The sequence below is a fragment of the Lasioglossum baleicum genome, chromosome 3 (genome assembly GCF_051020765.1).
Source record: "Lasioglossum baleicum chromosome 3, iyLasBale1, whole genome shotgun sequence".
NCBI lineage: Eukaryota > Metazoa > Arthropoda > Insecta > Hymenoptera > Halictidae > Lasioglossum > Lasioglossum baleicum.
In genome coordinates, this window is record NC_134931.1 from 20,476,784 (window position 1) to 20,490,730 (window position 13,947).

Sequence of the window (13,947 nt, forward strand, 5' to 3'; positions counted from 1 at the left end):
GCCCGAATTTTTTTAAGAAATACGAGACGTAGAAATGTCATGTATTTTTTATTTTTTGAGCCCCCGTATTTGCGGGACACGATATTCTATCGATCAACAAGCGTAGGCCAGATAGCACACGACGTATTAAAGTCCTAAGAAGAGACGTATTTAAGACTATGAACTGTGTAGTTTTTATATACCCGTAATCTAGCAGCACTATATATAGCTTTTGTATTATTTGTTCGAGTTAGTGTTTTTGCTTCAACTTTAATTTTTCAATTTCAACTTCAATTTCAATTATAAAAAACAATTATAAAAAAGTTATACGGTTTTAAAGTGCGTTCAAATACTTTCGTGGTTCACTGTATATATGTATATAAAAAAAAGATTGGTCATTCATTGAATTCTATTTATTACAAAAGAGTTATTATTTACAAAAGTAATAACTATAAATAAAGTGTCTTGCAAACTTTATTACGCATTCCTCACAGATCCTTTGACGATTTTTATATCATCCACTGGTCTGTCATTCTTGTCTGTTTCGACTAAACCAATTCTCTTCACGATCGCCATACCAGAATGGATTCTACCTGTTAAAAAATTGTCGTTATACAATATATACACATACATATAGTACAGTGTAGTTGTGTTTAAAAATAAAAACATTGGATGAGACACTTTGTATTTAAACATTATTCACGAAGCATACCAAAAATCGTGTGTTTTCCATCTAACCACTGTGTAGGTGCTAATGTAATAAAAAATTGTGATCCATTTGTGTCTGGTCCAGAATTAGCCATAGACACTATTCCAGCACCTGAAGCAAATATTATATGTATGTATATCACTTTAAATCATACGAAACGAATTGAATGTTTATAAATAGTCAATTTGTAATATGATTTTCTATACATCTATTGAATACAATACATATTTATACATAATATCATATCAATCATATGTATGTATAATACAATATATTTGCAAATTTATTAATTCATAATAAGTACCTGTGTGTTTCAGGTCGTCATGTATTTCATCATCAAAGCATTCGCCGTAAATAGATACACCACCTTTGCCCGTTCCCGTGGGATCTCCACCTGAAATAACAATTTTGTAGAAAACTCTGAATTTGTATATCTTTGGACATGGGCAGTACGATGGCAGGAAAAAAGTTATGGCAATATCGGTAGGTAACATAATAGTATACCTTGTATCATAAAATCTCTAATGACTCTATGAAACTTCGTCCCGTTGTAATATCCACGTCGTGTAAGTTCAGCAAAATTTCTACACGTAATTGGTACATGTTTCCAATAAAGTTCAATGACTAGTTCACCCATGCTGCAAAGAGTATATTCATTGAAATTTTTGATCAAACGTAAAATTGTTGCGAAAATAAAAGAAACATACATTATTGAGACCCATTTCAAATAGTGATATCGCGAAACCATTTTTCGATTTGTAAATAGAAATCTCGATATCGATTATCAATTTTCGAGAAAAATTCTTAGAAAAATCGGGAATTTAAAAGAAAATTCTATTGTACTAAAATAGTCGATTATTTATAATCCCGAGACTCTTGAAATTTGTCGGAAGAGAATCTCGAGAAATCGATTAATTAATGATTCAAAAATTCCTGACTTTCGAGGAACTAGAAATTTGGGAAAACGTGATCGCTACATGCATTTATACATATATGTAAATACTTCGTGTCTACTCGTTTACTTTTTCTTCTTCTTCTTCATAAGGAAAGTTGTATACGTAAACGTAAATATAATTTTATAATAACATTTTGTATCTGCTTACGTTGTTTCGAGGGCTACAAACGGTGGTTGCCAGTGTTTGTCAGGGATTCCCGATATGTTCGCAAGGGCCATTGTTTATTCTTGCGTTTTTATTTTTCTTCACCTAATACAAAACGTTAATCGTTGATTGAAGATCTAATAAAATTCAATTCTGAGAAGAAATATATCAATAAGCAAGATGCTCGATTTTGAACGGGCATCTGCGTCAGCAGAAGTATCGCTTTCTGCTGGCAGCTCGGTCCTGCATTCTGCCTTCGTTTAAGGGGACAGCACGGTCGCCTGTATAACTGCATTCGCCACATTAGTGCAAGCGTGCTGCCCTCTTAAACGAAGGCCGAAGTCAGGACCGAGCTGCCAGCATTCTGCCGGGCAGACCCTGCCAGCAGAAATGCCGTACGTCTACGTCACAATAAGTATCGCTTTATGTACTGTCCAAAATCGAGCAGATTCCGAGCAGCGTTCTGGCAGCATAATGCTCGCCATCTGCTGGCATCGAACGGTTACAAGCTGTGCTCGTGTATCAAAAGCCTCGGGGAGGTTCGTTTGCATTTTTCGTAGACGGACACTATTTTTTTTAGCTTCGGATGCCGAGCCGAACGTAGAGAAGTGCAAAGTGTGTAAAGAGAGACCGCTCGCGCTGCCGAAGCGTCTCTTTCTTGCCCATATGCTGTCATTCCGTGCGCCCGAAACGATTTTTCCAAATCACATTTTTAGTTATGTTTTCACTATAAGCTTCCAAAAACTCATTTTCATCGATTTGATAGTTCTAGACTTATGATTGAATGAAAAAAGGCTGACACGTTTTGATTACATGTCTGTAGAATCAACAATTTTTAAGATATCGAAAAATCCTTTGAGAGATTCGTTCATAGGTCACTGAAGACTACAACATATTTAAATTTTAACAAAATTCGAAATTTTACTCCGAAAAGTGTCCGTTTTTGCGTGGAATGACCCTATTAACATATTTATTCTTAATATAGTCGTGCACCTAAATAATATTTTCACATTGCAGAAACTTAAGCGCAAATATTCTTTGATAGAAAAATATTACAAGTATTATAGAAAAATAAAATTCAACAATAAAGCACCCTTGTTTACTATACATCATTTAGGTTAGTAAAACGAACTTTTGGTATTTAGCTTTCTATTAAAATATACATGTTACTAAAACTGTTATTACAACTATAGGCTAAATACAACTATTGATAATTATATGGTGTCACTTATTTTTAATATATTACAAATACAGGTTTTTAGTTTTATGACATTTGTCGAGTAAGGTTATATTTGATATATATTCGATATATGAGTATTCTGATTAATATATTGTGTACAAAGAATGTAAATTTTAAAAACTATAAACTACATCATTTTGACATTACAATGAATATCACCATTTTCGTAAAATTCTAAACTTATTCTTGTATATAGTTCATACGTTGCCGTTAGCTCAGTATTTTATGTTTTTACCAGTTTTTAAGCAGTCACAATTCTCGAATGTTTTTATGACACTCCTATGCACTTTATCATAGAATTTAGTCAGCTAAATACAATTAACACAACAAAGGTCAGATTGAACAAATAAAATAAATACACACTCGGTAAGCAGCAACCAGCTGCAAGCTGCAACCTGCAACTTACGGCACTGCGGCACACTACCTTGCACTGTCTCACGCATGACCGGCATGACTGCATTTCGACCGCTGGAATTTAAACAGAATATACAACATAAACAGAAGTAGGTATATCAAAATTATTTACATCTCAATTATATTTTCTATAAATAAATAATAGCAATATGTATATAAACTGTGTATATATATATGTACAACTAATATTCCACATATTTAAACATCCCGGGCTGTTCGTCAGTTCGTCAATGTATTTATGTACATTCCACATTGAAACCATACTGAACCATACTGTGAAAAGTGTAAGTAATATATTTTTGCTTACTTAAGAATAAACATGTTTTCGAATTATGCTCTTTTGTATATAATCTGCTAACAATGTTGGTAATAAATTTACGCAATTAAAATCAATAAAACGATACGAAAAAAATTAATAAATTCATAGGTAACCTATACGAGTCAGTCAGTTTTCTAATGGAAAATCTCCAAATATTTTATTTATTATAATTTTTTATTCCTTTTACGGATTGAAACGTGTTATATTAATTACTAATATTATCCCATTAGTCGAAATAGTCAACTCAACTATGCCTCCGAAGAAAAATCAAAATACTTCGAAAGGGAACAAATCCAAAGCATCGGAGGGCAGTAATACGAAAGAAGAGAAAAAAGGAGGAACTGCAGTAAAAGTACGTATAAGAAATATATATATATATATATTATACATATTTATCTATTCTAAGTGTAAGTCAAAATTATACGTATGTTATACCCTTATTATTAGTAATAAAACAAGTCAGGATAAAGGATAACAAGATTCATAACACCTTTATAATCAATATAAGAATTTATATATTAACTTACAATAAAAGCACTAAATTATTAATGAAGATCTTAATAAATCATAGTTTTGCCATTGTGAAAGTTAAACACATTGTTTTCACTTTCACAATTTGCTTGACTCTTGTTCTTTTTAGCCCATTATTAGATCATCTAATCAATGATAACTAGACAGCTGATTTTATGTGTTTGTGACAAAAACGAGTAGGTGTAATTTAAAACAGTAAAAACATTAGAAGAATTCGAAAATACTGTTATATTATTTCCAGCCTATTAAGTTAATATTAAGAAAGAAAATAAATCTCTATTTTACTTGAGTTTGTTGAAATTTGAGTAGACAATTTTTATTTTGAATAAAGATCCGCTGTCTAACGTTAACATATCTATTAATGTCAATGTATTTCGTTTATTGCAAAGGTCAGACATATATTGTGCGAGAAACAGTCGAAAATTTTGGAAGCTCTGGAGAAACTAAAAGCAGGACAAAAGTTTAACGAAGTTGCAGCTACATACAGCGAGGACAAAGCACGCTCTGGGGTAAATATGTATATTGTTATACAGAGTGTCTCAGCCAAAGGAGGCCACCTAAATATTTCCTTTAGTTTTAATGGTACAAAAAATATTTATGGAAGAACAATTTTTTGTCCAGTTCTTTTTATCAGGAAAACTTATTTTCTGTGTACAAGCAAATATTATATCTATTATAATTTCATTATTTTATTTATGATCTTTGCATTGCATCTTATTATACATATTTATGTAATATTGGGTATGGGAATAAGTTTCCATCCCTTTTTGTTGGAAAGAATTGATATTTGACTTATATTCTTAAACAAAATGTCGTTTGTTTGATAGTAAATACATGTATACAATACATTTAATGATTATTTTAGGGAGATCTTGGATGGATGACACGGGGATCCATGGTTGGCCCATTCCAAGAAGCTGCATTCACGCTACCTGTTTCTTCGCTTGGTTCTCCAGTCTATACGGATCCACCAGTTAAAACAAAATTTGGGTATCACATTATAATGGTGGAAGGTAAAAAGTAGATAGTTCTAACTGTTAGTACTTTCAATTGAATATTATTGGTGATGTTGTGAAAGAAAATAATTTTTTTTCGCAACGAGAACCATGTATGTACATATTTGTCTATGAAGTATGGACAAGACACATTTTACATGCTACTTATCCGTTATAATTAGATTCTATTGTACTAACAATTGAAATTTAAAACGGAAAAGATTACGAAAGGATAAGTATGACTTTTGAATTTTCTAAATAATTGCAAGTGGTCAAGGAGAAATGTAAATACCCATAACACACGTTTGTATAAATATCCTTTATTTAGTATCATTTACAATAAAGATTTTTACTGAATTGTGATGATATAAATATTTTAACTTCTAAGAATCTTACAACCAACATAAATAAAATATAGCTAATATTTTACACTCACGTAATACAATGGCAAATGATTCTTTACATGGGACAATAGAGAGAAAAAGATGCATGCAAACAGGATTCACCCATAAAACAATATCCATTTAAATGATCTAAATACTAGAAACGAGAAAAATGAAATTAATATAACCAATAGGGATACAAGAATTTCTAGCATTGTTTATAAAGAAACGTGCAGAAAGTAAAATTTATATTATAATAATGCAATATTTATAGAGAGGTAAAATGGAGGCAAATGAATGTCGATCATCAGAAGTTTCTGAAGTGTAACAGTTATGAAAGAAATATGCGCATACATCTTTCTTAACTGTTACTAAGGCAGATATTTTCCGAGAACTTTCCTCTATACAGAGAATTATACTATTATTTTCGATAGTATACTTGTCAGAAATCTTTGTAAAATTTGGCAATTGTTTCTTAAATAACGTGTCGGTTATTCAATTCACGCTTAAGTCATTGCAGCTGCTCTCTTTTGCGTGTGGTGCTTATTTTAGAGACGAATATTTGGATTGGTGAAATGAACGTATTTCAACAAAGAATCATTCTCCTCGCAAACCCATGGTTTTTTGTGATGGCAAGCAACATCGTGCCAGTTAACTCCGTCATTATAGAACTGATTAAGTACAGCCAAACAATTTTCTGGTGCGCCTGCTTGCTGAATAGGCTCACGATTATCAGGTTGAGGTTTTCCAATGCTAAAAGAAAGCACCATTATTTCTGAAACTGACTGTTCATCAGCTTGTTAAATATCAAATTGCGATAAAATATAGAATATTCATTTTACCCGCCAGTTTCGGACCAATCGTTTTGGGATCTGTCAGTAGTTGGCGCAAGTTTCTGCAATTCAGCAGTCCAGAACCAGCCATTAATGTGAAGAGGCTGAAGATCAGGCCTATCGCAGCCTTTGAAATCACAAAGACGTCCGGATGTCCAAATGTATTTTACCTTATCTAAAACCGGTGATTATTATCGGTCTATCATGCAGCACCGCCATTGATGTATAAGAAATGTAAATTGTGTTAGTATATCTACTTTGAACAATGCGGCTTTTGATGAATTCATTTTCACCAGAGGTTTCCAAAGATACAAGATCCATACACCTTTGTCTACAGAAGTTTCTTCCTGCCAACCAGTCTACTTCTTGTCCATTTGTTCTCGGATCGGCCCATGAATAGTAATAACCCTTGCCGTTAAAACGTTCATGAATAATCCCTGAAACGTTTAAAGTTTAAATTACCTCTCTACAATAGTGTTTACACAAGTATTCTTGGCTCTTTCTCTCTGCTATCCGTTTAATAGAAATAGAAACTTTGCTCGACCCTATCCGTAATAACCGAACCAGTGATTTGCGATTCGGTTAATACCTTACTTTCCCCAGAACGATTAAACATTTAAAGGATTTCCGTCAGTGGCGCACCCAGGGGGCCTTGGGGCCCCCCCAAGAAAAAAGGAAATAGAACACTGGAAAATTGGTCAAACTGTAGAACAGCTGCTTTCTCTCCGATTTCGATGATTTTTGGATATGTTACGCGTAAAACTCAACATTATGTACAGGGTGTCACAAAATTATATGTCGCGGATATCATAGCGCGATTCTACACCCCGATTTAGACGAAAATGACGTCAGAAACACCCCGCAAAATTGACCTTGAACGTGAACAACAAGGTAAAAAAAAAACAAAATTTAGGATCCCTGATTGATCTATACCCTACCCTAAGGATCACAGATACTATTAAGGATTAAGATTTTTTTTATTTTTATACCAAAGTTTTCTTTCAAGATTTAAGATCTTTAATCTTAAAAAAATTCGTTTTTTACCTTGTTTTTCTTGTTCAAGGTCAATTTTGCGGGGGGTTCCTTATGCCATTTTTCACTAAATCGGGGGAGTAGGATCGCGCTATGGTGTCCGCGACATATATATGTAATTTTGTGACACCCTGTACATATGTAAGTGACGCGTTACTGTATAGGCAATGGGCAACTTGGGCAAATGCCCAAAGCAAAAGGGGGCCCTGAACACAAACCAAGATCCAAATTCTACGTTTTTCCCCGGAGGTCAGGGCCGGTAGCCGAAGCAGCAAATGCTGGGGGCACCGCGCTTTTGGAGCAGAAAATGTTTAACTTGTAAAATTGTGGGGAACAGCCCTGGTTACCGCTAACAGATATTTTTGCTAAAAAAAGAAAAGGTCTTATTGTGTTTTATTCTAAATATTATCATACAAAATCTAGGGCCTCCTGGTAACATTTGCTACGTGCCCCACGCTGGCTTAATCCGGCCCTGTCCGGGCCCCGACGCGCTACTTTGGCAATTCTTGCACCAGGCCACAAAATTTCATCCGTTCAACCCGGACCCCCACGCCCCTCAAGATTAAATCCTGAGTGCACCACTGACTTCTGTCATTTTTATTGACATTCCGACGTGATAATGATTCCGTCTTCCAAGGTGAAAGTTACAAAATCAATGCCGCTTGTAAATTCAGATAGTACGGTCACGGCGCGGCGGTTTGAAGATTGACATCGTTCGGTGTATGTTAATTTGTACAAACTACTTTCCCAGAGAAAAAGAAAGAAAGTTTGTCACAGTTTGTATAGCATATTTAGGATGTCCCACCTAACACCGCAGGTCGTTTTCACCCAGTCATCGACCAAATATTTTCCTTCGCGTCAAGTCGACAGCCAGGGCCTACTTACAGCTTACAAGTATAACTCCGAAGCAATAACATTGAATAACCACGAACTTACTAATTGTTGGTTTTACGTATATTTTGTAGCTTCGTATGGAACGAAAGTGCGTCGACGTAATAATCCAGCAACTGATGAATTAGTATATGTTATACCTCGCTCGGTCATTAATATTAATTAATGTAACACTCCAACCATATAATAGAAATATTATCAAAGTAAAACGATAATACTTCCTTATTTTTTATGCACAAATTAGAGGATAAAAGAGATTTTAATTAATCAGATGAAAAATATAACGTATTAGTTGGGTTACGAAATTTTTATTTCTATGCGAATTGAAGAAAATGAATTTTCAATATGTGTGTATTAGTGTGTACAAATAAATATTTGACATATATTATTTGTTTTGGATTCAAGAAATAACGCAGCAGGTTCTAATTCCTCATTATAAATAATCCAACAATACTATATACAGCGACCCGAATTAATATTCGGACGTTCTAGAAAAGATGATAACTTTTTAAATATTGTACTATACGATTTGAACTTTTCTCGGTTTTTCACGATTTTCGTCCTATAACAGCAGTACATCTAAGAATTCTTACATCTTTCAATGACTGTCATTTTTTCCCGCATCAACCGATTTCGATGAAACTTTCACAGTGCATATAATTGACACAGATCTACAAAACGTATTTTTAAAATGTTCAATATAGGCCCACATGAAAAGTTGGAAAATGCAACTTTTACTATTTTTTCTACAATTCCTATCAATCGCAATTTTTGAAAAAGTTTCTCTTCACATCCTGTAGCAAACTAATTGCTCTAGCTTCCCAAAAAGGTTCAAATCGTATTGTACAACGTTAAAAAAGGTATCGTCTTTTTTAGAGCGTCCGAATATTAATTCGGGTCACTGTATATATATATGTATAGAAGGTATAATTTTTGTATGGAAAACACAACCGACGGGATAGTTCGTGGCTCATGACAACGTTCATTGATTTCGACATAATTTTTATGTACAAAACGTATTTTTTAATTTTTTATTACAGGTTTATACGTTTATAGAAGAAAATTGTAAATGGTAACCTTTCTTATTTTTTTCGCAATTATGCACAATCAATTGTAATTCTCTTAACATTTTGTTACACGCCAACTAGTAAACTAATACTTTTAAATTTTCAGAAAAACGTTCGGTGAAATTTTTAAAAAATAATTCAGGTTTTTGAACGGAAACTGTTTTTATTCACTTGTATGTATGTTTATTATTAATTATTTATGTAAAGCCTGCAGTTAAGTGTTTTAAAACATTTTTCTGTTTGGTCTCATAAATTTAAAGAGATTAATCAATTCAAAAGATAATTAATAAAACACAGTACAGTTCAGAGAATCATGAATAAATATTATTTATCAACATTATGCTTTCAATTTCGTCAACAAATTCCAGCGATAGGTTTATTACGGAAAGTACAAATGTCAAGTTTTTGAAATCAATTACTGTAAATCTTAAGTAATTAATGAAATTATTATTCTGAATGTATAAAATTGAAATTCTATGGGTAAACAGATTCGTCTTCCTTTCAATTCGAAGTGAATTCCGCATGCTTCCAGTATGTTTATGCGAACAGATTCATTTTCGTACTTACTTTGTGCGCAAAGAGCAGGAATCGGCGGTTCCAAAATCCTTCCGGTAGATTGAAACTGCGCCGTCGACACAGCAACAAGTGTTCCCAGGATAAGAAATCGAAACATGTTTTCTTATATGATCTAGGCAGATAATGAACGTACAATAATCTTTAAAACAATTCCAATGAAAAGTTACCGATACTATAACCGCGTATAACCGAACGAACTATCGAATATAATTTAAGAACATCGATCTGAAACTCTATAGCACACAATTTTCTTAGATCTGTTCTTGTTGATCAAATTCAGGACCAGCGCTATCACAATATTATTCTCTTGTAGTATATTGTATAACAAGTGTTCTTTCAATTTATTATCCCGTTTAACAGATCAGTGTAATTTTTATTTGTAGGACGGTGATAATTAACAATATAAAGAAAACGAGAGCCACGTTAGATGTAGTCCTACGTATTTTGTAATATCAAATCGACGATGCTCACCCAAAGACGTTCTCCAAAGAACTGAGGCGCTTTCTTCCGAAGCATCCCTATATATACATATATGTATGTATATATTACAACGGGGACATCGTGTCAGTGCTTTTACGATAGTATAAGCATTTTCGAGGAACACCCGAATAACTTCGTTTGCCCCTTGTCATTTGAACGATTTTCACCTTCTCTCCACATTTTATGGACTTCCGACGAAATGAATACTATTCTCATCATTTCTCTACTATATATGTATCTCCCATCAAATAGTTTGTCCATTAACATGCCAGCCATTCTACTTTACAAATAATAATTTACAAAGCATTTTCCAATGTAAAAGGAAATTATATACATATATTTGTATATGATGCATTGTTGAAGATATACAAAACAAAGTTTAAAAAAAATCACCAATGAAATAATACGTTACGAGTAAAAAACTGTTCATTGTATTCGTCGATTTCTTAATGTTTTGAAAACCAGGTTAAAACGATATTTACAAATAATAAAATTAATCTACAGTCATGCTAATATCATGTAACTATATAGTTAGCTAATATAACGTTGAAGACACATATTATTTAACCAGATAGCACAAGACGTCTTAAAGACACCCGTTTCACGTCTATCTTCAATCTGAAAGTCTTACGCCCTAAAAAGACGTCTTTAAAACATCTTTAAGACTATAAACAGAGTTAGTGTTTTTGCTTCAATTTCAATTCCAATTTCAATTCCTATCTCAATTCCGATTTCAATAAAATAAAAATTTCAATTTTTATTGTGATTTTAATTGTAATTTCTATTATTTTTATTGTGATTTTAATTGCAATTGTTAATTTGATTACACACCTTTTATGTCAATTCCACGTGCGTTCTTTTGATAAAGCTAGGTTTAACTTGAAACTCGTTTTTGTCGAAATCTATTTTTACTCTTCCCTTCTTTTAATTTGATTAACATTTATGGACCTTTAAGACTTCTTAGGGATGTCTTAAAGACCTTCCGAATGTAATACGAACGTGTTCTGACATCAAACAGACATCTTTAAGACACCGTTTTCTAACACAAGACATTCAATGATTCGAAATTTTATGAAAACTCATCATTGATTTAAAGCAAGAAATTTTATTAATACGAGCTTTTTATTTACATTGTACAGATTGTTGTTACATATGACTCAAAAAAGTATTAATATAATATCTATTCATTGGAAGATATTAATAAAACATACAATTTTAATGAAAGTTTGATTTATTACACGAAAAAAAAGTATTTTGAGAGTTATTTTTACTTTCATTTTGATGTGTATGTTAGTATAGGATCATTGTTCGTCATTTGCATAAGTAAGGCACTACTTTGCATATAGAAGTCATTAAGACTGACATATATACTCGTAATCTTATTGAATTATGTGTTAGAGAATTTCAAGAAAATGTACACTTTCGCCGAAACATCCCTAAAGTCCAAAATAAATCGCTATCGTTTTGTGCTGAAAATTATATAACGAAACGTTAATATTTATGAGCTTCCATAAATGATATTAATCAGTATACTAAAAGTAATATTATGAGAAAGTTTAACGAGGCGATACCATACAGATAGAAAGTATAGTTGCAAACTTAACAGACACATGTGTTCATATATTTTCATGTTCCAAAAAGTTCTACAAGACAATTTATTATTTCTCAATCGGTTCATTCATATTTCCAATACTCTTTTCCATTAGTAATCGAGAACACACACACACGTTTCATGTACCGTTAGACATAATAATTTTAAAAGGTGATGTAGGTGACCTGGAAACCCAAAACGTAAACCACGTCGATTGGTTGAATACGATTTCTTTGGTTCATAAGTTTATTGATGAATTAATTTGGAAACGTTTATTAAAAATCTATATACACATATATATATATATATATATATATAGATGTACTAATAATACATGTATGTATAGATATTTTAAATAATACTGCACAGTAAATTTTAACGTACGTATTACGAATGGGAATTTAGAAGAAAATTAAGGGACAAGAAACATAATTTTTTAATTTGTTATAAATATATAACCATTCTCTTTTATGAACTTATTGTTTACAATATTTATATTTTTAAAATAGATTCAATATTGAATGAATACTCAATATTAAATGTAAACATACTATAAAATTATGTTTTTTATGTTTACAAGAGGTGTAGCGGAAATTATGCGAGGTCCATATTTTTCGATAAATAAGTATAATAAACAGATCTGTTTACATTTATTGTTTCGATTACATAAATCTCACATACGCTAATTCGACGTCTTATATTAAACTTGTAAATTTTTAGTGAAATTGATATATAATTTATTATATATTTAAATCTCATCGAACGATTCATTTATTGTTTATTTAGAATATACACTCAACTTGTCTCAGATCATTTTCAGAACGACGAAATTGAATTTCTCGAAGAAGAACAATGTGAAAAATTGAGCGGAATGGTGCTAGGAAAATAGGAAAGTTCTATATTGTTATCATACATATAATGGTTTGGCCTAGAAGATGCGATTACCGGTCGGGGGAAAGTGTTCGCGAAATAAGTGCAACCGCAACATCGCAACATAATTTCTGTACTTTGATCAAGATAAACTAATTCGAAAAATTACATGTTGCTTTATATTAGCTCCTGAGAAAATAGAAGAAACATCGAATCGAACTAATTTGATTTTCCAGGCGAGTAAAAGCTATAAAGCTCTGCTTCAGTTTGTTTCATTTTTATTAATTTAACAATTTCTTATTTTTGCCTTTTCTTCCGTTTACGTTAACGTTATACTTATGTATATAATTTATCCACAAATCGATGATTATTTACTTTTTGATGCAAGGTGTGCCAAACAAAACGTTACGAGCTGTTTTCTCAGAATATAATGAAGATAATATTCACACTTTCGTTTCAGAAGTAAATAGTCCAAGGAATAAGTTAATCTTTTAATATGCAATACATTTTTTAAGAGCAACTGCTAATGGAAAAAAACAGGGATCCAACATTTTTATAAATAGGAGGTACTATTAATTATTTGTTATTGTAGTAGCTCTCATTATAGTTACTTCAACAATTTTTTATTGTTCATGGTGGTCCCAGATAGCACAAAGACGTCTCGAATGTCCTACGAACGCTGAGGTAGTTCGAAGTTACGTAAAAGGTAAAACTAAAGCGAATATACAACAGGAAAAATCGAGAAAGTAAATATAAAAGTGAAAGAGAAGAGCAAATAGCTTTCGTTGACAGTTCGAAACGAACCGAAGGTTGCACCATAGTGACACCCTTTTACTAATTGAAATATGTCTTCCTCCACTGTAACATGTATACGCATATGTATACCTAAAGAGGCCAGGGTGCACAATGATCCTTTTCCAGATTTACGTTTACCTAC

General features: G+C 32.3%; 3 protein-coding genes across 5 annotated transcripts; 1 reads left to right on the plus strand and 2 right to left on the minus strand.

Annotated features, from left to right (window-relative positions):
• Positions 1-377: 377 nt before the first annotated feature.
• On the minus strand, positions 378-3,510 carry Cypl (peptidyl-prolyl cis-trans isomerase-like 1 Cypl). Of its 3 annotated transcripts, none has more exons than XM_076421180.1 (6): positions 3,392-3,510; positions 1,792-1,893; positions 1,193-1,326; positions 993-1,082; positions 692-799; positions 378-572 (listed from the first exon to the last, which is right to left on the minus strand). In XM_076421180.1, the coding sequence occupies exons 2-6, from the start codon at positions 1,860-1,862 to the stop codon at positions 457-459; spliced, it is 519 nt and encodes a 172-aa protein (XP_076277295.1). In that variant the 5' UTR covers positions 1,863-1,893; positions 3,392-3,510; the 3' UTR covers positions 378-456. The 3 variants fall into 3 exon arrangements, with proteins under 3 accessions (XP_076277295.1, XP_076277296.1, XP_076277294.1); XM_076421181.1 differs by having other exon boundaries at positions 1,792-1,941; positions 3,264-3,453; XM_076421179.1 differs by having other exon boundaries at positions 3,264-3,452.
• Positions 3,356-5,644, plus strand: LOC143207549 (peptidyl-prolyl cis-trans isomerase NIMA-interacting 4). The gene is made up of 5 exons (XM_076421183.1): positions 3,356-3,531; positions 3,666-3,726; positions 3,992-4,113; positions 4,682-4,801; positions 5,158-5,644. Exons 3-5 carry the CDS (start codon positions 4,012-4,014, stop codon positions 5,314-5,316), a joined length of 381 nt encoding a protein of 126 aa, XP_076277298.1. The 5' UTR covers positions 3,356-3,531; positions 3,666-3,726; positions 3,992-4,011; the 3' UTR covers positions 5,317-5,644.
• On the minus strand, positions 5,592-10,574 carry LOC143207545 (L-selectin). The gene is made up of 5 exons (XM_076421176.1): positions 10,541-10,574; positions 10,061-10,181; positions 6,761-6,940; positions 6,513-6,678; positions 5,592-6,423 (listed from the first exon to the last, which is right to left on the minus strand). The coding sequence occupies exons 2-5, from the start codon at positions 10,164-10,166 to the stop codon at positions 6,219-6,221; spliced, it is 657 nt and encodes a 218-aa protein (XP_076277291.1). The 5' UTR covers positions 10,167-10,181; positions 10,541-10,574; the 3' UTR covers positions 5,592-6,218.
• Between the last annotated feature and the right edge of the window lie 3,373 nt (positions 10,575-13,947).

Bases quoted from the DNA above. Each gene is read 5' to 3' on its own strand.
- Cypl (XM_076421180.1), bottom strand. From the start codon at position 1,862: ATGGCCCTTGCGAACATATCGGGAATCCCTGACAAACACTGGCAACCA. The intron at 1,327-1,791 runs GTAAGCAGATAC...TACTCTTTGCAG, and splicing joins TTTGTAGCCCTCGAAACAAC to CATGGGTGAACTAGTCATTG. The intron at 573-691 runs GTATGCTTCGTG...ATTTTTTAACAG, and splicing joins TGGAAAACACACGATTTTTG to GTAGAATCCATTCTGGTATG.
- LOC143207549 (XM_076421183.1), top strand. From the start codon at position 4,012: ATGCCTCCGAAGAAAAATCAAAATACTTCGAAAGGGAACAAATCCAAA. The intron at 4,114-4,681 runs GTACGTATAAGA...TTTATTGCAAAG, and splicing joins AAGGAGGAACTGCAGTAAAA to GTCAGACATATATTGTGCGA. The intron at 4,802-5,157 runs GTAAATATGTAT...TGATTATTTTAG, and splicing joins AGGACAAAGCACGCTCTGGG to GGAGATCTTGGATGGATGAC.
- LOC143207545 (XM_076421176.1), bottom strand. From the start codon at position 10,166: ATGTTTCGATTTCTTATCCTGGGAACACTTGTTGCTGTGTCGACGGCG. The intron at 6,941-10,060 runs GTAAGTACGAAA...TAAACGTTTCAG, and splicing joins TCCTGCTCTTTGCGCACAAA to GGATTATTCATGAACGTTTT. The intron at 6,424-6,512 runs GTAAAATGAATA...GCTTTCTTTTAG, and splicing joins GATTGGTCCGAAACTGGCGG to CATTGGAAAACCTCAACCTG.